Source organism: Mesoplodon densirostris, chromosome 12 (assembly GCF_025265405.1).
Source record: "Mesoplodon densirostris isolate mMesDen1 chromosome 12, mMesDen1 primary haplotype, whole genome shotgun sequence".
Classification (NCBI taxonomy): domain Eukaryota; kingdom Metazoa; phylum Chordata; class Mammalia; order Artiodactyla; family Ziphiidae; genus Mesoplodon; species Mesoplodon densirostris.
In genome coordinates this window covers 67,818,765-67,844,805 of record NC_082672.1, presented here as the reverse complement: position 1 = coordinate 67,844,805, position 26,041 = coordinate 67,818,765, and the positions used below count along the sequence as shown (strand labels likewise).

At 40.6% G+C, this 26,041-nt stretch overlaps 1 protein-coding gene across 2 annotated transcripts in view; it reads right to left on the bottom strand.

The window, feature by feature from the left end:
• MDN1 (midasin AAA ATPase 1) overlaps positions 1-26,041 on the bottom strand; it is a 160,891-nt gene that overhangs the window by 111,411 nt on the left and 23,439 nt on the right. For both annotated transcript variants that reach the window (XM_060114594.1, XM_060114595.1), the window contains exons 6-16: positions 23,645-23,887; positions 23,272-23,403; positions 20,333-20,436; positions 18,118-18,232; positions 14,360-14,553; positions 13,344-13,425; positions 10,448-10,543; positions 8,778-8,890; positions 6,655-6,803; positions 5,516-5,576; positions 47-258 (exon numbers count right to left, since the gene is read on the bottom strand). In XM_060114594.1, the coding sequence (XP_059970577.1) occupies positions 47-258; positions 5,516-5,576; positions 6,655-6,803; positions 8,778-8,890; positions 10,448-10,543; positions 13,344-13,425; positions 14,360-14,553; positions 18,118-18,232; positions 20,333-20,436; positions 23,272-23,403; positions 23,645-23,887 (1,501 nt within the window). The remainder of the gene's footprint in view (positions 1-46; positions 259-5,515; positions 5,577-6,654; positions 6,804-8,777; positions 8,891-10,447; positions 10,544-13,343; positions 13,426-14,359; positions 14,554-18,117; positions 18,233-20,332; positions 20,437-23,271; positions 23,404-23,644; positions 23,888-26,041) is intronic.

Genomic DNA, 26,041 nt, shown 5'->3' with positions numbered 1-26,041 from the left:
CTTCAGCCGAATGCCCTCCCACTGGCAGCCTGGGTCACATTCTTACCAGTCTCACTCTCTTTTCCATCCTTGTTGACAGCCGACTTGTGCACATGTTGCATTAGTTTGAGGAGATTGTGCCACCGTTTCTGCCTGTAACAGGTCTGAATGTGTCCCAAGAATGTAAAGTTTTGCTTCTTGGAAAACGTCTGAGTAAAGAGTTCCTCAAATCCCTCCCGTAAGGGTAGCCAAATAAGCTTATGGTCCACTGGTTTGTAACTGAAACAAAAGGTAAATATGTGATTCGCAAACTTCTAAAGCTAACAGAAGTTGGAAAGTATGCCTTAGAAAACAGGAATAGGTGTAAGATTTCTTCTAATCAAAATAAGAAATAACAAAATACTTTACATCTATGTTAAAGTTTTAAATTATAATCTATCTTCTCCACTCCAAGTGTTAGAAGCACCTATACTAAAGGTTAAAACTAGTATTAGATAAATCTAGTATTAGATAAACAAACTATGAACAAATTTGAAATTCCAAACTGGGCAGTGAAAGGCATGTCACTGATTTTACTAACATATTTAAATAAACATCATGTATATTTGATGATAAACCATATTCTATTAAGATGGACCAAAAGGTTTTTGAAACATTTTAGAAGAAAAATATAATGTCTGAAATTGACTTATTCAAGCATCTTAAGAACTTACTTGAACATCATGCCTTGTCAATGGAGGGTGGGGAGACTACTCCCAAAGAGATTTAAAATCGGGGGAGGGGAACGGTTAAAAAAAAATCTTAAGACATTGCAATGGTTTGTGACCTTCCAAGGCTCAACTTCATTCAGAGTCTCTCCTATTTCTTAGCATTTTACTTTTCTGGTTGGGGAATTAGGGAATTAATTTAAATTAAAATTTAATTTAATATTGGGGGGGTTAATAACGTAGAGAGTCAAGAAACACTGCTCTAGCTAAATTTAAAAGAAGTTGCCCAAGCAGCACTAATCATTCCTGGAAAATCTCAAGTATACAATTTTCCGTGGCCTAGGATACTAAATACTACAATTCAAGGATGATGACATAAATTTTGTTTCTAAGAAATATAATTTGAGAACTGAAACAACACCAAAATATGTTTCAGAACAGTCAAGCACAATTGGAGAACTCATGGATACTATTTACTCACTGGCCTGTGAGAAGGAACAATGAGATGAGTGAAACCCAGTGCCCTGATACTGAGCATCTATACGGAAGATTCTGATTCCAGAGACAGAAAGCATGAGAACTTCACAAACTCAATATTGCTTCCCAGTAAGCACTAACCCATTAATTAGTAAAGACATTTCTTTACTCCATTTATTCAACTGAGATTTACTGAGCACCTGCTAGAGTTCAGCACTGAGTAAATGAGACCCACCACGTCCTGCCCCTTTGCAGCTTACAATCTAACCAAAGAGACAATACGGGAATACATCTACTAGTATAAAATATCAAGTAGCAAGTGCTTTGACTGGATAAGGTGAAAGGAGAGTGGCTGAAAGAAGAATTGGTACTTTGACTATGATAGTGAGAAGAGGCTGTGTTAAAGACAGGAATTTGAAGAAAATCAAACAAGGAAGGGTTAGGCTAAGCAAATATCCCTGGGGAGCAGGGGAGGCCACAGAGGAAATATGAACACAGAGCAGAGCTAAAGGAAGGAGACAGAGACGTGCCGGAGCCAGGTGATGAAGGGTTTGGAGTACATTCCACATGGACAGAGAAGTCAGTGGAAGGATCTGAGGAAGAGAGTGATGAGATCTGATCACACTATAAAAGGATCATTGTCAATACTAAATGGAAGAGAGACTGTGGGGAGGGTAAGAGTAGAAGCAAAGATGAGAGCCCTGCACTGGACCAGGCAGAGGATGATGAACCACAGTGACAACAGAAGAAGTGGTAAGAAATTAAACACACACGTGATTTAAATAAAAGAGCTAGTCTTAAAGGTGACAGAACAGACGGATCCAAAGCTAACTGAGGCAGCAAAGTAATGACTAAGAACGGAGACGATCAAGACAGACTGCCTGGGTTCAAGTCATGGACTAGCCATTACCTTGAACAGGGCACTTAATGCCTGTGAGCCGCAGGTCCCCGAAGTGTAAATGGGGATAGTCAACAGGTTGTTAAGAGGGCTAAGTGACTGAACACAGATAAAGACTCAAAATAGTACCTGGCACAGGAGTTCCATTTAAGAGTTACCTGTGACAACTATTACCACTAGTAATTGGCTCAGTGAATTGAATTCATTAAAGAAATGGCTTTATATTTCAAATTAGACTGAGCTCCTTAAGAAAAAATTTTGTTCATTTAAAGCTGAAAGCATAGTGGTTGGAACGGTTAAGTCGACATATGTTTCAAGTGATGAATAAATGAACAAACATACATACACCTTTCCGAAAAGAAAAATAAATAAATAGAAATAAACTGTAACACAAATACTCAACGGAAACTAACCAGCCACAGGGAGAACTGATGAAATCAAACTACGAACCATTACAGACCAGGGTTTCCATGATGTCTTTTGCAGAGAAAATATGCCTCAGGAGCAACCTAAAGGCCAAGAGGGGAGGGAGGTCTAGAACACCTGGCCCTCATGGAGAGTCACTCAGGGTCTACCTCTTACATACACGATACATGGAGACCACATACAAGAGCTCACTAGAAAATGGCTAGAACAAAAGAAAATGACTCTCCAAAATTATCATACATGAAAGAACATGCAGTGTAAAAGAGACACAAAACAGTGCATGCTGAGTAACTGAAAAGGTAAACGGTTCACTTCACTTGGGGTCAGGATTCTGGGTTTGAAAGCATGCACTTCTGCCCTGCAATCTGCTGTGCAGTGTCCTGTATGGATGTTTCCATGGATGGCTTAGAAGAGGACACAGGTTAGCCCTTTTATGTCTATTTCTATGAGATCTTTAATTTTCCTCCCATTTGTTCTTTCCTTCATCGTTAACTTCTCCAAGGATCCCTCCCCTTCTCTATTTATCTGTTTCTCCCTCAGAGGCTACCCCCCAATCCCATTCCCTATAGTCAGGGATGTGAACCTGTGTTCTGTCATTTAATGGTAGACTTTCCTTTTCTGGAATGATTTTTACCTGCTTCGTCTAAGTCCTCTGTATCTTCTACTCTTTTCTACAGAGTCTCATAAGCTCTCTCTACCCCAACTCTGTCAGAATTCGGCTTACTTCTCTACTCACAGGTAATCTGAAGGTCTATGTGCTGTCTATCAGAAACCTACTTTAAATAGAATGACAAAATTGAGTTAAAAGTTAAATGAGGGAAAAAGATATACCACACTAACACTAATCAAAAATTAAGGGGGAGGGCTTCCCTGGTGGCGCAGTGGTTGAGAGTCCGCCTGCCGATGCAGGGGACACGGGTTCGTGCCCCGGTCCGGGAAGATCCCACATGCCACAGAGCGGCTGGGCCCGTAAGCCATGGCTGCTGAGCCTGCGCGTCCGGAGCCTGTGCTCCGCAACGGGAGAGGCCACAACAGTGAGAGGCCCGCGTACCGCAAAAAAAAAAAAAAACAATTAAGGGGGTACGTATGCAAATAAAGATCAGAAGGCAATCTGCAGTAATGCAATTTAAGAGTCTAATGGCCTTGAAGGCTCTACTTTTATAACATATATTTATCCTTAATTATAACTTTTTAAAAAACCAATCTAAAGGATCCAGATTTGCAAACCAGACTAATTAGGACTACAAATTTCTTTTATTATATTTTAACCATAGTATTTGGTAAATGCAAAATATGTTTAATGTAAGTTACAAAACACAGAACTAGTTTCATAGTTAGATGAAACTAACCACACATTGCCAAAATAGAAATATTAGCCCTTCTTTATCCCACCTCCCTACCTGCTGCTTTGTTTTCTACTCCCTTGCCTTTATTTATTTTTCCTTTTTTTCTTTTTTCCCTTGTCTTTTTAAAATCATTTTTGGTCTTCCAATTGTATACACAAGGGTTCTTAAGCAAAGGAGTCATTCATACATCGATAATATATATTAAAAGATGTGATTTACACACCACTTGCCAATAATACAAAAGAAGAGAAAACAAGGCATACTTCCAACTATACAAAAATTGAAACGTATGTAAGTTTTCTTTTGATAACTGATGCTAACCTACTAACAAGGACAAATGGATATGTATTTTTTTCACCAAGTTGCACCAAAATAAAATTCCAGTTAACAAATTCTGATTTCAACCTTTTTGTATTATTAATTGCATCAAGGCACAATGTGTACTCACTACATTTAAAACTACTTGCAACAGCTGACATAACACTATAAGTTCTTAGAAGAGACAGATCCAGTGCATGTTCAACTAGTACGAGATTAATGCCATTTGTGTTAGGAATACTTAACAGTGGGATATTATTAAAGACATAGATAGATACAGAATAGAGAGAAATACACAGTAATATAGACATGCCTAGTTAAGTAACAAATTCCATATATTAATAAGAACACATTGCAAGTACCACAGTGAGGGAATGGGGAGATTAAGTGTCAATTAACTGAACAGAAGCAAAACGAAAACAAGGTAGAAAGACCACTGGGGAAAAATAAAGTCAAAGTAGAATTAGAGTAAGAGAGGTAAGCCTCAGCTAACGGATTCGAAGACAATATAAATTTAAAATACATAATTAGTGGCATGTGTAGAGCAGAATAGAAGTAATAGGTCGGGACGGTAAGAACATGAGAAGCACCAAAGGAAGCAGGATTCCAAAGTAGCACTCCATCCAGAGCAGGAAGGGATATGAGACAAGGAAAGAGTGATAGTAAAAATAATGCTACAGCATAATGTGGTCCTCAAAACAGAGTAAATAAAGAGCTTTCTTGCAGATATCACAAAGAGCAAAAAGGACAATAAATTCTATTATCTTATGCCTTTAAGAGTTTGTGTAAACAACTGCTTAGAGTCACTGGGGCAGACCCTATTAGGGTTCAACATAAGGTATGCCAATAGCAGCCATCGCTTTTACAGCCTTCAGCACAGACTAAAATTGTTCATGAAACTAACATATTCAAAACCACAAATAAGGAAGAAGGGCATTACTAACCACAGTGGAGCGCCATGAGCCAAGTCCCATTTAACAAAGTGGAGGCTACTTAATGTTTCAAAGATAATCAAACTGCAGGAGAGCCTAGCTTGAAAGCAGTGAGTCTAGAACACAGGCTTCAGATAAATGATCGCACACACACACATTACTTGATTACATACTGACCTTTTTGTTTTCCTCCCCCTCCCAGCAGGATCCTTGAGAGCAAGAACCTCAAGTGTTCTTTAAAATGAAAAGAAACATCTATACACTCAAGAGCTCCTTAATAAATTCTAATAAATAATACCCTGCTGGGGTGGGCGTAGGGGGGCAATTCTCTGAACGTTTTTCCAAGGCTAGTTTTGAGCTTTACAGAAAAAAAGTATTTCTTACCTCAAACAGTGAACACAAAACAAGAATAAGATTGAAAATCACACTTACCCTCCCAGCAAATCTGCAGTGTCACTTTGCTGATTCATATTGACAACCCTCAAACGGTGGCCTTTAATAAAGAAAGGGCAAAAGGGTTATCCTGAAAATGTAAAGACTGACAATATCCAGTGTGATCCTTAAGGATGTGTGGACAAGGGCACAGGGCAAATCTTTAAATGTGCATTTCCTCTGACCCCCTCATTTTACTTTCAGGTTATCTTGACTATTCAAACTTTTCACCTAACCCAGAGAGATATGTAAAAGAAGATTCACTGCTCTAGCATCAGGTAACTGAAAACAACAAAAAACCCTTCAGTAAGTCAATGTCTGTCTATGAATTAGAACTAAATAAATACCCAGTGTGAAATATTATTTAGCCATCAGAATAGGAATGAGGCAGTTCCGTTTTTAAAGATGTCCAATTTAGACGCAAGAGGGAAGGGATGTGGGAGCAGATGTATATGTATGACTGATTCACTTTGTTATAAAGCAGAAACTAATTTAAAAAAGGGGGGGGGGAATAAATAAATAAATAAAATCTGCTTCCTCAAAAATAAATAAATAAAGTAAAAATACAAAACTAAAAAAAAAAAAGATGTCCAATTTGCTTACTAACTAAATGTAATACATAGAGAATGATCCCATTTGTTTCAAAACAAAACCAAATCTGTATGTATTTGTAGACCACAGATTAGAACTGAAAAAAGTTAATACCAATCTGCTAACAGTGGTTATTTCCAGGGGGAAAGAATACATTATTTCCAAGGTAAAAATTTCCAGTGCTTATCTCCAGGGGAAGTGGAGTGGTGGCACTTCTTAAATTCCAATATTCTTTGGACTTTTTATTTTTTAAAAAGGCAGTCAGGGGACTTCCCTGATGATCCAGTGGCTAAGGATCTGCACTTCCAATGCAGGGGGCCCAGGTTCGATCCCTGGTCAGGGAACTAGATCCCACACACTGCAACTAAGAGTTCGCATGCCGCAACTACAGATCCCACATGCCACACTAAAAAGATCTCACATGCTGCAACTAAGACCTGGTGCAGCCAAATAAATAAATAAATAAATATTTTTAAAAAATAATAAAAAGGCAGTCAGTGTCAAATGTTTGTTGCCTGGGGGCAGAGTGCTTCCCCTCTAGGAGTTACCTGTAATATGAGCCAAGTACTGGACGGTGGAGGTTTTGCCGGTCCCGGTCTCTCCCACCAGCAACACAGGCTCCCCTTTGCTAACACACACCGCGAGCTGTTCAATAAGAACAGAGGATGGCCTCGTAGCAGCAAAGGTGAGCTTCTCCCTGGGGAGGGGGAAGTATGTAAGCAGTTGGAGGAACAGGCTGCAAGCTTCCCTTTGTGTTATTTTGAGGAATCAGATTTCCCAGATTCAACAAACAAGGAGACAACTCAGAGTGACCGTCTTCATGTTATAACACAGGAGTCCCCAACCCCTGGGCCATGGACTGGTACCTGTCCATGGCCTGTTAGGAACTGGGCCACACAGCAGGAGGTGAATGGCGGGCGAGTGAAGCTCCATCTGTATTCACAGCTGCTCCCCATCGCTCGCATCACCGCCTGAGCACTGCCTTCTGTCAGGTCAGCGGCGGCATTAGATTCTCATGGGAGCTCGGACCCTACTGTGAACTGCGCGTGTGAGGGATCTAGGCTGCACGCTCTTTATGAGAATCTAGTGCCCGACGATCTGAGGTGGAGCTGAGGCGGTGATGCTAGCGCTGGGGAGCGGCTGCAAATACAGATCATCATTAGCAGAGAGGTTTGACTGCACTGAGACCATAATAGATCGACTGCTTGCAGACTCATATCAAAACCCGATCAGTGAGTGGCAAGTGACAATTAAACTGCACCTTACGGACTAGACTGGACATAAGCAACACACTTCGGGTGTCACTGTCTCCCATCGCCCCCAGATGGGACCATCCAGTTGCAGGAAAACAAGGTCAGGGCTCCCACTGATTCTGCATTATGGTGAGCTGTATTAATTGTTTCATTATATACTATAATGTAGTAATAATAGAAATAAAGTACACAATAAATGTAATGTGCTTGAATCATCCCGAAACTACCCCCCGCCAACCCCATCCGTGGAAAAAGTGTCTTCCCCGAAACCGGTCCCTGGTGCCAAAAAAGGTTGGGGACCGCTGCTATAACGGATGTCCTTACAACACATGAATTGCAGAATTCATTCATTCTACATACGTGGAGCATTTACATAACTGCTACTTCACCAGGCTCTGGAAATTCAAAACACCACTAAGATAAAACATCTGTACTACCTATGTCATCTTGCACAAACGACTTAACCTCTCTTAGCCTCGGTTTCCTAACTTGTAAAATCTGGATAACAACAGTTACTAGCCGTAGTGGGTTGAATTATGTTCCCCCCAAATTCATGTCTACTGAGAACCTGTGAATGTGAATTTATTTGGAAAAAAGCTCTTCACAGGTATAATAAGATTAAAAGCGTATCACACTGGATTTAAGGGTCAATCTTAAATCCAATGGCTGGTGTCCTTGTAAAGAAAGAGAAATTTAGAGACACAAAGAAATACACACAGGGAAGAAGACCATATGACAGTGGCATCAGAGATTGGATTGATGCAGCTACAAGGCAAGGAACACCGAAGACTGCTGGGAGCCAGCAGAAGCCAGGAAGAGGCAAGAGTCTTCAGAGGTAGTGTGGCCCCGCCAATACCTTGGTTTCAGCCTTCCAGCCTTCAGAACTGAAAATAAATGCCTGCTGTTTTAGGCCATCAAGTTTATGGTAATTTGTTAGGAGAGCCCGAAGGACACTAACACACACATTAATTCATAGGCTTACTATAACCACTACATGAGAAAACATGCAAAAAGGTACTCAGTACAACGTTAAGCATATAACAAATATTTAATAAATAACTTTAATAAATCTCAGAAATGTATACAATTCCAGCCCTTAAGGGATTAACAGACTGATGTTAGGACCAAGCCTGACCTCCAGGTGATGCTTACTTCACTGAATACACTACAATGAATAAAATCAAAGATACACCTTTGCTAGTCCCAAGTCTCTAATGACCCTCATCACCTCCTCCACCTACTAACATCTAGTTTCACAGAACACATTTTGGGAAGTCACTGCTCCTTACTGTCTAGTACACTGCAGAGATCACAGTTCTGACATGTTTTACTCAAAGATAAGGGGCTGGACCAGACACTCCTTCTAACAATTTCCCAACGACCCCACAGTGCTCAGATCTGTTTGGAACCCCGTTTACCTCTGTATGTGGACAGCCTCACTTTGTTTCCGTAGAAGCCGCACTCTACCCACTTGCACATCTAGCTCGTTGATCACAATTTCTGGTTTATAAAGTTGACAGAAGAATTCAGCCTATGGGAGGGGGAAGATTTTACCTGAGTAAAATTCTGCATGCTCGTCAAATACTGCTCATCCGTGAGGCTTACTGTGCTCCGCTAACAGGCCCTCTACTAAGAGGCATTTTCAGGCTTGCAAGATAGGTTAAGTTAGCTTTTAATTATATTTTTTGAAATTCTCCAAGTTTATGTTTTTAAAAACACTGATCATGAATGTTTCCCTGTAATAGTACTTTTTATTCATTCAAATGAGCCTCTATCTACCTATATGAAGTGAACACAGTGAACAGAAAGTTTTACTCCTAAACGATAAGAAAAAAATCAAAGTAATTTTTCTTCCTCTATGCTTTCCTCTGCTTTAAATTTCTAACATAATGCAGGAAACAGTCACTTGAATAAACCATGATACATCTGACGACAGCCAAAGCAGAAAGAGAAGCTGTGACAGAGGCTCAGGACACGTACCCATCAGCCTTATTCTCATCACTAACTCAAAGAACCAAGATTTCCCTCAGGGTTTGGGGCAGGAGTAAAAGGGGCAAATTGCCCAGGGAAGGTAAACCCCTCTTCAACCAAAGGGGCTAAATATTCACCAACCTAAGCCAATCATGGTAGTCTCATTTCTCTTGTCTCCTACAATTAACATACTTATTACTTCAGCCCCTTTTAGTAGGTGCTCTGTTACCTGCAGCCAAAACCATCCCGATAGTTTCATACGCCTAAGGAACACCTCTAACCATCTCGGTTCTTGACTAAGGCTTTTTTGAGTCATCATTCATTTGGGAACGCCAAATATCTGCCTCTAGATGAGCCCCAGACATTTCTCCAGCTACCAACACCACTGCCGAAAGGCTCTCTCCCCTCCAGAAGTACATATTTTGATATAAAACAGGAAAGGCAAGTATTAACAGTATCAGCAGTGAACCTAAGTAGTGGGTATACAGGTGTTCACTAACACTTTTCAACTTTTTTGATGTTTGAAGATATTAACTATAAAAAGTTGGAAAAAATCTAATTGTGCACAGAACTACAGACAAAGGTGTTACTAAGACATGGTTCCAGTCCTGAAACCACAACCTACAGAATAACATGCTCCTTAAGCACTGGAGAAAAAGGCGTGCGCGTGAAAAACGATGCAAGGCAGCTCACTCTAAGAGCGTGGAACACAAGGAGAACTACTTATCCAGGAGACAGTGAGTTTTACGCCCATGAGAGGCAGCAATGAAACTACCAACTATGACGGAGGAGGCTGTTATTTGCAAAACCTGTTCCAGGTAAGGACCAGCGGTCAGCAATTAAGCTAAATAGCCCAGCTTCCTTTCAAGAGGGAAGTAAAAATAGCATTACATACCTTTTTTTTTTTTTTTTTGCCGTACGCGGGCCTCTCACTGTTGTGGCCTCTCCCATTGCGGAGCACAGGCTCTGGACGCGCAGGCTCAGCGGCCATGGCTCATGGACCCAGCCGCTCCACGGCATGTGGGATCTTCCCAGACCAGGGCACGAACCCGTATCCCCTGCATCGGCAGGCGGACTCTCAACCACTGTGCCACCAGGGAAGCCCAGCATTACATACCTTTTTCTTGGAAATGTTCAACTTGCTTCCAATGACTTCTGCCATTTTCAGTTTGCTTGTCTGCTTAGAAAGCATTGCTGTGAAACAGTCCAGAGCCTATTAAAATAACCAAGGTAAATGCCAACTGATTTTTAAAATAATACATTAATAACAGAGCATCACTATCCAGGCCACAAAAAAAAGGGAGGAACATAAAATCCAGCAGAACTTTTCTGCAAGTAAGACTAAGGAGAATACAAATAAAGTACTAACCCTAGACTCAAAGGACCTTACCATAACAGAGACAGGACACCAAAAAATGTGAAGGCTTTACTATCAAAATACTGGTTAATCAGGAAAACACACACAAACGCCTCAGTTTGCAGATCCAAAATTCAGGTAATAATAGCAATTAGCATTAATCCTTGGGTATATGGTTCCGTGGGGGGAAACGACTTCCAGACAGCAGAGGTAACACCCAAAGATTACTTTCTAGAGGTAAAGGGAGACTCCTGGTGTGCAATAAAGGGATTACACTGTCATTACCCTAACCCAGTACTTAATTTTAGCAACTACTGATAGGCCAACAAGATACATGTCTTCTGCTATAATGAAATATAAAGTACGTATCACCACCAAATGGATTCTACCCCACAAAAACTGAATTTGAATACATCAAGCATTTTGTTAAACTTCTATTTACAAGAAAGACAGATAAAATAACATAGAGCTGAAAGGACACGAGTATACGGCAAAACAAAGAATATATCCGGCTCTGCTGCCACCAAGTGTCATACATCAATAAACTTCATGCAAGCATTTAAAAAAGAATGTATATAGTTTTGTCCCTATATTCCTTACACAGAGCTTCAAAAATTCTTGGAATTACCAGGAGTAAGGAGTGTCTTTTGTTATTTACTGGAGCCCTGATGGACCTTACCAGGTTTATTATGCTAAGCAAGGTAACTCCTGATGGGCCCTTAGATAGTTTCTGGCCAGGCCAGAAAGACCAAGGGTTGAAACTTCCAGCTCCATCTCCAACCTCTGGAGGAGGGGAGGGGATGGAGACCGAGTTCAATCGAATAGCCAATGTCAGAATAAGACCCCAATAAAACACTGGACATCCAAAGCTTAGAGAGCTTCTGGTTGGTGACAAAGTGATGTACCAGGAAGGTGGCACACCCTGACTCCACAGGAGTGCCTGTGCTCACACTCCTGAAACCCTGCCCTATGTGTCTCTTCCATTTGACTATGCTTGAGTTATATTTTTTATAATAAAACTGTGACCTATATGGTGAGTACAGAGCTTCCAATGAGTTCTGTGAGGTGATTACTGTACCTGAGGAAGTTGTGGGAACCCCTGAATTGACAGCTGATAGGTCCTAAGTGTGGGTGGGCGTCTGAGACTTGCGGCTAGACTCTAAAGTGGGGCAGCCTTGTGGAGGACTGAGCCCTCAGTCCTCAGTGTAGATCCTGTGGGGTCTACACTAACTCCAGGTAGTCAGTATCAAAACTGAACTGAATTGCAGGACACCAGTTGGTGTCAAAGCAGTGAAGAAGCAACCAGATAAAGCCAGAAGGTGAAACATTCTGTAAAACAACTGGCCTGATCTCTACAAGGGTATGTGTGTGGGGGGGGAGGGTTCTGACACAGTAAAAAAGTTCTTAATCCCATTCCCATAGAAAAGGGTGTGGAAGGAGATACATCAGGGTATTAACAGTACTGGGGGGGCTTCCCTGGTGGCGCAGTGGTTGAGAATCCGCCTGTCAGTGCAGGGGACACGTGATTGATTCCTGGTCCGGGAAGATCCCACATGCTGCAGAGCAACTAAGCCCGCGCGCCACGACTACTGAGCCTGCGTTCCAGAGCCCGCAAGCCACAACTCCTGAAGCCCGGGCACCTAGAGCCCGGGCTCTGCAACAAGAGAAGCCACCGCAATGAGAAGCCGGTGCACCGCAATGAAGAGTAGCCCCCGCTCGCCACAACTAGAGAAAGCCTGCGCACAGCAACAAAGACCCAATGCAGCCAAAAATAAATAAATAAAAATTTTAAAATAAAACAAAATAAAGAAAAGTACAAAACAAGGTTACCTGTAAGAAAGATCAGAAATGTAGGAGAATGGAAAGGAAATTTCAATGGAGAGGAGAGGATTAAAGGACTGGCACACAGCACTTCAGAGTTCGGCCGGCTTAAGTGTGTGCTCCAAATGTGGGTTCTTTCCCCTCGAAGTAAGTTAACCAAACACAGAGAGAAACTGCTAACCCAAATGGGTCACTATTCTCTCCTCAGTCCTAGCTGACAGAAACCAGAACACTTTAGAGTCAAAATGGGTTGATGTTTTAACAGCCCAGAGATCTTCAGGCAGCATCACTTTATTCTTACGCAGGCGGGAATAAATCTCTCCCTGTTCTACTGAATGTGGCAGAGCTACGGTTCAATAGAGCTTTCCTCCCACGTCCAGCACACAAGGATGTACTTTACAAACCCCACGTAAATGTCTCTGGACTAAAGTTAAAAAGGCCCTACTGAGGCTAGTGGTGGGATAAGACAAATGTAATTCTATCAAATAGACTAAGAAATTATATACAGAAATAAATACTAAAGATCTTAGAAACACTTTATAACAGTATTATCACCTGGGAGACTTTCTTTTCATTTAAGCTTTCATTTCAGTTCTGTATCTGTTTTACTCTAATTCAAACTATACTTATTTGAAATTAGTAGTAACCTGTTTCAAAAACCACCAAACATTTATTATGCCCAAGTAGTTTTAAGGTAACACTAGTTCAGTTTTAAGTAGCTAAGGATAATAAACAGTACCTACCCAAAAGAAAAACGCAGTCAAGACAGAAAATAACAGTGGAAATCAACAGCCGTAAAGAGCGCAGAGAAACAAGCAGGAAGACTGTATCTTACCTCTTGAAAAATATTTAATGATGCTGATGAAGACAGACTGTCAAAGCTGTGGGCAATCCTATTACACCAATTCAGCAGATCCCTTTAAAAAAAAGGGGGGGCGGGGGGCAAGAAATAAAAGACCATAGGCCAAAGACATCAAAGGCATCAGAGCTTACTTAGGTCTGGGAACACCTGACAACAAAGACTCTCCTTTTTTTCTGGCAACAGAAGATAAACAGTGTCAGGAAAAAGAATGAGTGGTCCCAGTCCCTATCCTACCAGGAAGTGACCTAGAACTCATTTCTCCCCATCCATGCCAGACAAGGTAGCAGGAGACAGGGAGCAATTAATTCTCTGAGCAAACTGAGGAGAGTTGCCCACACCTAATTCTCATTTCTCAAGGGGCAAGTCAACCACTGAGAACGAAGCGCAAAGGCATGGAACTCACTATACAGAGCAAAACCCAAGAGTCTTTTAAGACCCCAAGTGTCACAAAAGGACATCCAGTGAAAGAGCTATGTCAGTAACTATCCCCAACTTTGGCTTTTAAAGTTATCTGCTAAACTTCCAGTTATAAGTAAGTCCTAGGGATATAACGTACAACATAAGTACAATTAACGCTGCTGTATGTTATATATGAAAAGTTAAGAGTTCTCATCACAAGAAAAAAAATTTTTTTTACTGTTTCTTTAATTTTGTACCTATGAGATGACAGATGTTCACTGAACTTATTGCAGTGATCATTTCATGATGTATGTAATCATTATGCTATATGCCATGAACTTATACAGTGCTCTGTGTCAATTACATCTCAATAAAACTGGAAGAAAAAAGTTATTTGTTAAAGTTAACATAATGTTACCTTCATAAGCCTTCCCATTCAGTAACTATAGATCTCAAAAAGGGACTGAACACTATGAAGCAGCCCAAACGTCTAATTTCAAAACCTGACTTCTTGTAACCACTCAGTTCTAGCTGCTAAGAACTTCTGAGGAAAGCAGTTTTTAAAATACCAAAAGTGTTTAGCCCAGTACCTGAGAGACAATTCTCTCCCCTCAAGGCTTAGTCTTCTGTGTTCCCATCTGGTTTCTGAAACTTCCTCGGGTGCCTGTTCCCCTCCAACAGAACTATCACTCAGAGGGTGATGTTTCTCTTCAGTAAGCTGGATGTAAATGTCAAGCAGGTGATCAATTGCTACCGATAAGCTGGGATATCTATTTTGAAGAACCTGACAGAGGGAGAAAAAAAAGCAAAGAAAATTTAGCAGCAGACAGAGTGATTTTTAAAAGCACACATAAACTGCTGCTGACACTAGTCAACCAAAAATGAATTTTTCTAAGAAATCTGTCATCTTAACCAAGTATAACAACTTCCACCCTCACCCATACCTCCTACCCTTCAAAGACCATGACTTTTTCCTGCCCAGAACTCAGTTATCTGGCAATCTCACCACCTATCACACAGCTTAGGGTATAGAAGCTAGATGGGAAAGGAGTCTCAAGCAACATAGGCAACCAAGTCCCAGGCACTTACTCATTGAAGTATCCTTCAAGTAATATGCACTCTAATTTTTTAAACACAATTCTAGTACAGTCATTAAGTCATTTCTCAGACAAAAGCAAATAAGAAGCAGTTAATGGGAAAAGGAAAGTTTTTTAAAGCAAGTCACAGTAAAAGGAGCTAGTGTTAAGTCCTGATAAAAAGTAGTTTTTATCAGACAACAGAATTTAACAAGCAAAAGATCTAGTCCAATTCACTTTGGTAACTATTAAGAATTTTGTGCAGTATAATACTTGGTGCCCATAATATTGGTTCAACACTTTTATGATATGGATTTGCTAAGTCAAGTCTACTTGAGAAGGAAGAAAAATATCATGTATATATTAGAAATATTACACCCTAATACATTTAAATTGAGAAGTATATCACGATTCCAATTTATATATGAAATATCAACATATTTTGTATATATTAAAGTTGTACGGTCCACTAAAATCTTTTAACGGTGTCATCAAGTGGTAGATCTCATAGATTTTTATTTCTTCATATATTTTTTAACTGGAGGATTTTACAACAAATATTATTGAAAACATATTTCAGATGTATTGAAAATTAAGGACAGAAAAAGAGAATAATAAAATCAACAAATTCAACTTAATGGATACACATGTAGATCTTTCAAATACAGAATATACATTTTTGTGTACGGAGGGAACATTTTCAAAATTGCCCATATATTTGTGGACCCTGGCTACCATAAACAAAATATACTTATTTCCATCACCCCTAAAACAAAATGTTCCCTTTTGTCATCACTCCCTTCCTCCACATCCCCGTCCCTGGAATCTTGCACCTGATTCAGATCTCTATACAGTTTTGCTTTCAAATCTATCATATACACGGAATCATACGGGATGTAGTGTGTAGTTCGGTTTCTCTTACTCAGCATAACGTTTTTGAAATTCATCCAGACATTACTGTATCAGTAGTTCATTCTATTTTATTGCTGAGTAGTAATTCCATCATATGAGCATGTATATTTATGATCAAGGTGAAAAAAAAAAGCTGTTTTTACTTGAAAAAAATTTGTTAGGTTTAACACTTTAGTAAGGGCTCAGTTATTTGGAAAAAAAGTTCTGAATAGAGATTTATATGTACCAACCAATTAGTCATTTTCTATCTTAGTCAAAAAACATCTTTTGTTATTAACATGAATGTCAAAATTTAAACACAATATCACATAATAAACTAATCTAACATGATATGGTTATCAATTTGATATGTATTTTGGAGATTCATTCCTTTAATAAACATTTATTAAGTACCTACTTTGTAGCAAGCACTATTCCAGGGACAGAGAAACAAAACAAAATAAGGAATGGAACCTGTCCTCGAGAAACTCCCCCTAATATAAGCAGCAGATATGAAAGCAAAAGCAAGCTTGCAGCCCAAAGGACAGCATGGTCGGCCCTGCTTGGGAGACCCGGGAAGGTTTCACAGAGCAGGAGAGGCACCTGGCAGAGGTCGTTGGTGACTGTGAGAGGGGACTGCCGGCAGAGAAAGCAGGCCATCTCTGGTGCCAGCACGTGAGGCATCAGGGCACATTCAAGGTGTATGGGGGAGACAAGGTGTGAGAAACTGCTAGGGGTAAGTTCCCAAAACTGACTAGGTATGAGACTAGCATTATGTAAAGAGCTTGTTTTTTGAAGTGTAATTTGATATTCCGGCAGCAAGTCAAAGCCAGTCTTTCTAAGCATAAGACGGCTGTGGTTGGCAGCAACAGAAGTGCAGTTCCTTGTGTTCCCCGTGAGGTCGGCAGAGGAGAGTATTTTATTTGCTAAGTAATACACACAAGGTTTTTAGCTACCAGTCATTTATTTAGGAGAGTGTTATTAGGATTAGTAAGTCCAGAAGCTTAAAAATAACCAGTGAGCTTCTGAAAGTCAGCTACCTACATATGACCTAGGTCACTGAAGTGAGGAGGTGTGTGCTCCTGTCACACTTGTGGTGAGCAGAGGGACACACTGCTGATCGAGGCAGGAGTGGAAGGAGGAGCTCTGGCTCATCCTTCAAGTACAGAATACAGTAAGAACAGAGTGGCCGTCAAACGTTCTTCTCATCCTCTCAATCCCCAATGAATTACACCTGAATGTGAACTTCGGCCCTCTCCTTTAAAGAAAAGACTCACAATTTAAGTCTGAAAACAAAACATTTAAAGGTCTACAACAGCAAACGGAAGAGGAGCACTACGACAGAGCAATACAACAAACATTTACAAAGCGCCAGGCACGGACTGGATGCTGGGGACACCAAAGCCGAGTTAAGTTACTGGAGGAGCTTATAGTTGAGGGCGGCAAGAGGGGAAAAGAAAGACATACAGGACACACAAATACACAACTGGGAACTAGGGTGAGATGAGAAACTCACAGGTGTAAAACAGGCTGTAGAGTTATAAAATCACACCATCAAGGCAAGGCTTCTTAGAGATTATACTATCGAGGTTTACCCAGTCATTGGGGAACTCTGAAAACCCCTCTGCTAGTAAATACCTAAATGCTAGATAAAATATTGGAAAAGGTTGTCTGGTGCCACTTATTTATCCAAACACTTATACCAAGAAAGAGGAAAGCACCCCTGCCATGACTGAATGAGATCACTGACAATGCTTTATTTGCTGCTCTCCAAGATGAAACGTTGGAAGTCAGGACGCCTCCCACGTGAGGAGGTAGATCTGAGGGGAGACAGGAGGCTGGCAGGGTAAAGGGAGGCACACCTCTTAGTGTTCGCGGAGAACCTGAGACACTACAAAGTAAAGCGATGTATAGAACCTGTAAAATACGTCATCTCAATGTTCATTAATACCCAGATCAAAATGTACATGAAGTTGTTAAGTGTGAAAGGTATTAGTTACAAAACAACTTAGTATAAAAAAGAGCCTTTGGGGACAACTGGGGAAACTTAAACATGGTCTGAGAATTAAGTGCTACTGAGGAATTACTATTCATTTTATTGGGTATAATAATCATTACGGTTATATATGGAAATGCCCTTAGAGATGCATGAAAGTATTGAAGGGTGAAATGCTATGAGGTTTGCTTTCAAATATATTAGCAAATAAAAACTACTAGATGAAATTAATACAGTAAAATGTCAGCATATCAACTGTTAAATTTAGAGTGATGAGTATTTTGGTGACTCATTGGGCTATTTCCTCTGTTTACATGTAAGTCTGACACTTTTAATAATGAAGAGTAAGAAAGAAAAGCATTGATACTTTCAAATAACCCCATACCTCATTCAGTTCTGCTTTATCCATGTTATCCAGGTAAATTTTGGTCCAGTATTTGTCTAGCAGAGTAGCGTGACTATTTAGCGGTCGATACCAATTTCCTCCACAGCTCAAGAGTCTGTATTTCAGAATGGAAAACAGAGTCACACAAAATTCCCAATTTTAATCTTGAATTATGCCCCTGGTTATCCCTTGCGAGACGTTCTCTCATATCTGAGTAAAACTCACAGCTCCTTCAGGTGCCAGACAGCACTATGTTGGGCTTATAGGGAGGATGACAACGAAAGGCTGCCACCAAGCCAGGTTTGACTATTTTCCTAGGGGGAGTGATAGGGCTTTAACCAAGTTATTTTCACATCACTGCAAATGATCCTATTAGGCGTTTTGAACTCAACAACATGCTCCTTTTCCTTAAGACATAACTTCAGGAAAAAGAAAACCTAATCCAAGACCGATAGCACCAAAAATAAGTTCACTGCTTATTACCAAAAGCGACAGTACCTAAAATTATTTAACATGCCCAGAAGAGAAGGAATATTCATTAAACACATACTCTGGGCAAGCCATGGGCTTACACCTAAGCCATGTAATTTAATCTTCACAACAACTGCCCTGAGGGGATGGTGCCCTTCTTTTCTTCTAACTCTAAGGAAGAACTGTACGGAAGAGAAGGAGAGTAGTGTCCCTTGCTCACTCAACTATGACTACCAATGGCAAAGCCAAGTGCTGAACTCAGGTTTGTGTGACATACTTCTATGATGTACCAGGACTTTCTGGGAAATGTATCTAGCAGGAAAGAACTTCACCATCGCTGTGAATAAAATCAGGGTCTGTTAAAACTAACAGGGCCTAACAAGGTCTTCCTTAGAACTGTTAGCTCTGCATTCCATCTGGAAGTGAATGTTCACAGAGGTACAGTAAACACTAACATAATCACTAAATACAATGTGGCATTATTTTCACTCTTGGGCATTTTAAGACCTTAGAGAAGCTGTACAGTTATAGACAAGTAGTAGGAAATAAACCACTGCCTTCACATTGTTTTAAAAGTAGATAGGGACATATACTAAGTTTGCTTAGCTTTTATTCCTTTGTTGATGCTTATATTCAATTAGTTTTTTTAAATGCCTGAAGTCTACATGGCTTTATGATCACCACCATCATGGCTGGGCACTTACTATGTGACAGGTCTTTAGTCACTTCACCTAACCTTCATAACTTACACCAAGTTGTAAAGTAGGTGTTATTGGCCCCATCATAATCAGTCAAGCAAGGTACACACATGTACAAAGTGTCAGTGTCAGGACTCAAACCCAGGGCTATCTGACAACAGTCTCATCTCTGATTATGTTTGAAAACATGAAAACAAGACAAAGTTTTTTAAGACTGGTTACTTATTTTTAAGTGGGGGGAAAAAACACTTTTACTTTCTAAATTAATTATCTCCATTAAAAATAGTCAGGAAGGGGCTTCCCTGGTGGCGCAGTGGTTGAGAACCTGCCTGCCAATGCAGGGGACACGGGTTCAATCCCTGGTCCAGGAAGATCCCACATGCCGCGGAGCAACTAAGCCCATGAGTCACAACTACTGAACCTGTGCTCTAGAGCCCGCAAGCCACAACTGCTGAGCCTGAGTGCTGCAACTACTGAAGCCCGTGTGCCTAGAGCCCATGCTCCACAACGAGAGAAGCCACTACAGTAAGAAGCTGAGCACCGCAACGAAGAGTAGCCCCCCTCACTGCAACTAGAGAAAGCCTGCGTGCAGCAATGAATACCGAACACAGCCAAAAAAAAATTAAATAAATTAATTAAAAAAAAAAAGTCAGGGGTTTCCCTGGTGGCGCAGTGGTTGAGAGTCCGCCTGTCGATGCAGGGGACACGGGTTCATGCCCCGGTCCGGGAGGATCCCACATGCCGCAGAGAGGCTGGGCCCGTGAGCCATGGCTACTGAGCCTGCGCGTCCGGAGCCTGTGCTCCGCAACGGAAGAGGCCACAACAGTGAGAGGCCCACGTACCGCAAAAAAATTAATAAAAATATAAAAAAAAAAAAAAAAAAAAAAAAGTCAGGAATGAGAATGTTGAATCTGTCATCACTGCTAACTAACCTTGCTTAAAATGGGCCCAGAGAACTCTATTCCAAGACTTTTGTATTCAGCACTCTAGCATGTGGACTTAGGAAGAGGCTCCATCGTGGGAAGGGAAGGGTTAATGGGACATACCTCCTGGTTGCAAAGAACTGAAATCCAGGAGCCACTTTCAGACAGTCACCTTGGCCAGGAATCAAGAGCTCTCCATTCTCCAAGAGAGGGATCAGCACGGAAACCTAAATCACAAAACCTCAGTGATAAAGCTATTAAGACAGAAGTAACAAACAAGAAAGCAAAAAAACCCTCTCACCAAATGAGGAACACGTCCTTAAAGGAAACCTTACTTCTCACGGCATGAACTGGGGTCAAAGGCCAGGCGGGAATACTGGAGCCACCTACGCTCCAGCAGAGCAACTTCTTCCTTCAGCTTTCACTGAGCGCCGACTGTGGGCCAGAATCAAGCAAGGCAGGAAACATCCAGACATGACTGAGGCTTTACAGCCTAGAGTCTGGCGGGAAATAGCCATGCAAACTACCATACAGCATGACCGGTGTGACCCCCAAGGGGTGTACAAAACAATGTGTGAAGACAGAGGGTGGCTGTAGGTCAGTGTGGAGTCGTTTCGAAGCAGGGCAGTGAAGCCATTCTAGAGGTAATGACATTCACTGAGTCTGAAAGTATGGGGAGGGATCAGCCTGGCTTGCTGGGAGAGCAACGGCACATTTACTCTAGGCAAAAATATTCAGATGGATCAAAATGTATATGCCTGAGAGCATGGCATGAGAGGACTCTTACAGTTAGGGTTAGGGCAGGACGTGCATATGAAGTAGTGGAAAAATACTAGGCTTAGAGATAAATGATCAAAGGCCTTCTGTGCTGAGCTAAGGAGTTTGAATTTTTTTCAGGAAGTTGTTGAGAGGATTTAGTCTGGAGAAAAACCTATTTTTTATTTTAGAAAATGAACTGTGCAACAATATGGAAGATAAACTGAAAGAGAGCCTGCCTGGAGGGAAAGAAGCGATAAAGGACACCATTCAGGTAACAAAGGTAAGATGGCAGGATAGATTAGACAGACCGACAGATAGATAAAAATAAGAAGGCCTGTGCTAATAAGGCAGTGGGCTAGGAGGGAACAGAATAAGAGATAAGGAAAAAGTACTAAGCAATATCAGACTAAGTGAATGCGGGACTAGAGGAAGGAGACACATCAAAATTCTGGCTTGGTAATTGTGTGGCAGGAAAGGCTGTTGCAGGAAAGAGCAGATAAGGTTCATTTTGAACATCCTGAACCTGTACCTGCTAAGGAAGATCCAAGTAGAGATTTTTCAAGAAAAGTGTGGACTAGACATATGGGTCTAGGGGATGTGAGTTTATAGAAGTTTGAGAAAAAAAACAGTAAGAAGAACAAAGAGCCAAGGAAGAAGGTCCTAAAATATCAAGGTAATTTTATTAAGCATCCTTATTTCAGACATGGCTAGGAGAGGAAAGGAACAATATTATAGGGGCAACTCCAAGATGACTCCGAAACTTGAAACAAAAGACAACCATCCTGAATGAGAACTATAAAAGCCATAAAAGCTACCTTAAAATAGTAATTAGTTAGCAATTAGCTGAGAAGTTCTGGAAATAACAAAATAATAATCAAGGGTCCAGGTATGTTTTAAAATAAACACAACTTCACTATAATGATGATGAAGTTTAAATCAACTGCACAGCATACCCTCTGGAACCAAATGTATTGATAGTAACAGAAGGGGAATGGTCTACACAAAATGGAACTCAAAGTACAAGAATTTTCTGATGTTTACCAGACGTTGCCCAAGGAAGATCAAGACAGAAACTAACAGTTTGGTCTTGAAATCTGGACTTGGTCATCAAAGAATGTACTTGGCTACAGCAAAGGGATAGATCCGCCTCATCATGACCTGAATGAAATATCCCTTATGTTCATCTACCTTCTTTGGCTCAAATTCTATGATTCATAATCCTAATGACTTCCCAGGTACCCTAATGTCTGAAAAAATTGCCCAGGAAAGAGAGCTATAGAAAGTGCTAAGACTCAACAAATACTTTTAAGTTGGCCTTGTAGTTTATAATTCAGTTTTATTTTTAAGTCTCATTGGTAGTAGTCATCCTTGGCTCTGGGTTTCTTAAGAAATCTGAGTCTCCAGCCCTATAAAACTGAGCATTAAAATCTTAGAACATGGTGGTCAAACTAAGCCAATAACCCTATTACATCTTTACCTCACTAGACTCTAAAATATGTGTGCCATAAGTCACACACATATTTATAGCCCCTCCTTCCCCATACACTTCCCTAAACCTAAAGACCTTTCCCACCTCTCCTTCCCCCTCTCCCATCTCTGTCTCCTCTCTCTCTCCAATCCAAGAGGGGAAAGTCCATATACAGGTAGCTTTAGGGTTCATGGTAAAAGAAAATTAAAACCAATCTCAGGAAAATCTACCCAAAGGAAGATTTTTTTCATTCTGGAATACATTTTTTTGGTCATAGTTTACAGAATACAGAAGAAACATGGACTGCCTCCATAGCTAAATTTTATACACATATAAAAGTGATCTTTTTGAAGTCAAAAATATACATCCAGTTTATTTTCCTTAATGGAACAAAGACAAGCAGGCTCTTATTATATCATCTCTTCTTTCATCTGTCCTCAGCCCACTGCTCTACAAATGCCATAGCCAGAGAGCTGGGTCTCAAAGTTCTCAATGTATATGCAGCATGGATTAAGATGTTTCCCACCAAGCCTATTCTTGGAAAGTCTGTGAAATTGGTCACATTTTCAACTAAAGGAGGAAAAAAAACTACCGTGAAATTGATCACATATTCAACTATTAAAGGAAACAGTACAAGCAGAATTTTAATAATTTTCTATCAAACAAGAGATCAGCCCAGTAATCCAAGAACTCAAACCAGATTAGGTAGGTAACCAACATACCATCTCTAATGAAATACCTATGTTGTTTAAATAATCCCCCAGTATCACTATTAACACAATTCTCATTCTCTTCAAAGACAAGAAATTAGCGAGTTACTAGGGAGGTGACATACCACATCCAAGGGGGCATAGTCAATATCCTCCAGAAGGATCCAGTGTCCATTTGTGGCCGCCTGTGTCAGGGTACCAGGCTGCCACACAAACTCTCCTGGGACATCTGTGCAGCGATACATTCCCAACAGCATCTGCAAAAAGAAGATAAAGTAACTACTGAAGCCACACACCTGAGGAGCCAGTGCTACATCCTGCGATTAGTTCCATTAAACTTCCACAGGGTTGTAACAGGTACCTGAGGTTTTACAGCGTGGTCCCCTCAGTTATGAGGAAGACCAATAACTATTCTCATATTCTCTTAGCAAAAACAGTATTTTAATGCAAAGATTCACAAGTATGCTCACCAACCAAAATCTGCCATTTCTTACTTACCTTACTGTCGGTCTGATCTCCAAGCTGGACTTTGAGAAGCTGAGGGGGCTTCCTTCTACCTGTCATTGCAGCTAAATGTTCAACTAAGGAAGTTTTCCCACATCCAATTGGTCCTTCCAACAACACAGCATTCTGAGAAGCCACTGCCATAGCCAGTGTCTGAAGATTTCTGCAGACTGACTCAACCAGCACATAAGACCTAAAGGCCAGCTCCTGTTCGCGAGAAGAACTCCGACCACTGGCCTAAGGAGGCAAGTGAAAAATAAAAGGCATATCAAGAAGAGTCCTTCCATCAAAGGGCACAGGTTAATTTCTACAACAGTGCTTCCACTGGCTTTTACATAAACCTCTGCCAATAAATTGGTAGTACAGGACCTATAATAACAACAAGTATGCTATCCAAAGTAAGGATCTGACTTTTTCACTTTCCTTTCTCCCCCCAACTCCAACTCTGGGGAGAAGGGTGGGAACTCACTAACAAATTCAAGAAAAAGTCTCCCAAACTTTAAGAAGCCACAAAAGTTGACACACAGGGAATGGGAGCAAACCTCATCTCTCATGACTGGATTTTTTTCTTTATCTTACCATATTCTAGGATTTCACGTCTAAGATCAAGAATGCACAATACGGGGCCTCCCTGGTGGCGCAGTGGTTAAGAGTCCGCCTGCCGATGCAGGGGATACGGGTTCGTGCCCCGGTCTGGGAGGATCCCATATGCCGCGGAGCGGCTGGGCCCGTGAGCCATGGCCGCTGGGCCTGCGCATCCGGAGCCTGTGCTCCGCAACGGGAGAGGCCACAACAGTGAGAGGCCCGCATACCGCAAAAAGAAAAAAAAAAAAAAAAGAATGCACAATACACTTATGAGACCATCAGGGGAGTAAGGACACTAAAAGGATACATTATAAAATTGTTCAATTTTTTCCAGGTGTAATAAATAGTTCTGGGAATTTTTTTTTAAGTCCTTTTTTCTTATTTTTTTAAATTTTACTGAAGTATAGTTGATTTACAATGTTGTGTTAATTTCTGCTATACAGCAAAGTGATTCAGCTATACATATTTTTTTTCATTATGGTTAATCACAGAATACTGAATATATTTCCCTTGTATTATATATACATCCTATATATAATAGTTTGCATAAAGTCCTTTCCTTTTATACACACATACACACACACACACACACACACACTAAACTACAAGCATACCTCAAAGATTTTGCAGGTTGAATCCCAAACCACAGCAATAAACCAAATACCATAATGAAGCAAGTCACACAAAATTTTTGGTTTCCCAGTGCACATACAAGTTATGTTTACACTACACTGTGGTCTATTAAGTGTACAATATAGCTTTATGTCTTAAAGACAATGTACATACCTTAATTTAAAAATACTTTATTGCTAAAAATGCTAACCATCATCTGAGACTTCACCAAGTTGTAATCTTTGCAACAGCAACATCAAAGACCACCAGTCACAGATCACCATAACAAATATAAATAATGGAACAGTTTTAAATATTTCAAGAATTACCAAAATGTGACACAGAGACACGAAGTGAGCAAATGCTGTTGGAAAAATGGCACCAACAGACTGGCTCAAGGCAGGGTTGCCACAAACCTTGTTAAAAAAAAAAATGCAATATCTGAGAAGCACAATAAAACAAGGTATGCCTATATTTAGCTAAGAAATGATGTGGTATCTGGGAGTTGCTTCAAAACCATATGGTGTGAGGACAGTGTTCAGAAATATAAATGCAACATAACTGATCATGAATTTATAATTACTGAGGCTGAACGATGGGTACATGTGGATTCATTACACTATTGTTTCTACTTTGGAATACGTTTAACATTTTCCATAACAAAAAGTAAAATAATAATAATAATAATGCACCCAATATGTTTTTTTTTTTTTTTTTTTTTTTTTTGCTGTACGCGGGCCTCTCACTGCTGTGGCCTCTCCCGTTGCGGAGCACAGGCTCCGGACACACAGGCTCCGCGGCCATGGCTCGCGGGCCCAGCCGCTCCGCGGCATGTGGGATCTTCCGGGATCGGGGCACGAACCCGTGTCCCCTGCATCGGCAGGCGGACTCTCAACCACTGCGCCACCAGGGAAGCCCGCACCCAATATGTTTAATGGGTAGTTTCAGTTTTGTAAGATGAAAAAGTTCTGGAGTTTGTTTGCTAACAATGTGAATATACGTAACACCACTGAAGAGCACACTTAAAAATGGTAAAGGTGGTAAACGTTACATTCATTTTACCACAATTTAAACAATTTTTATTAACAATGGACCTAACACGACACAGAAAAAAGGACCTCTTGGAAAAGTGCAATGATTATTAACGTTTAAGGAATGGTAAATTCTCAAACATAGCTTGTCCCCTAAAGATAT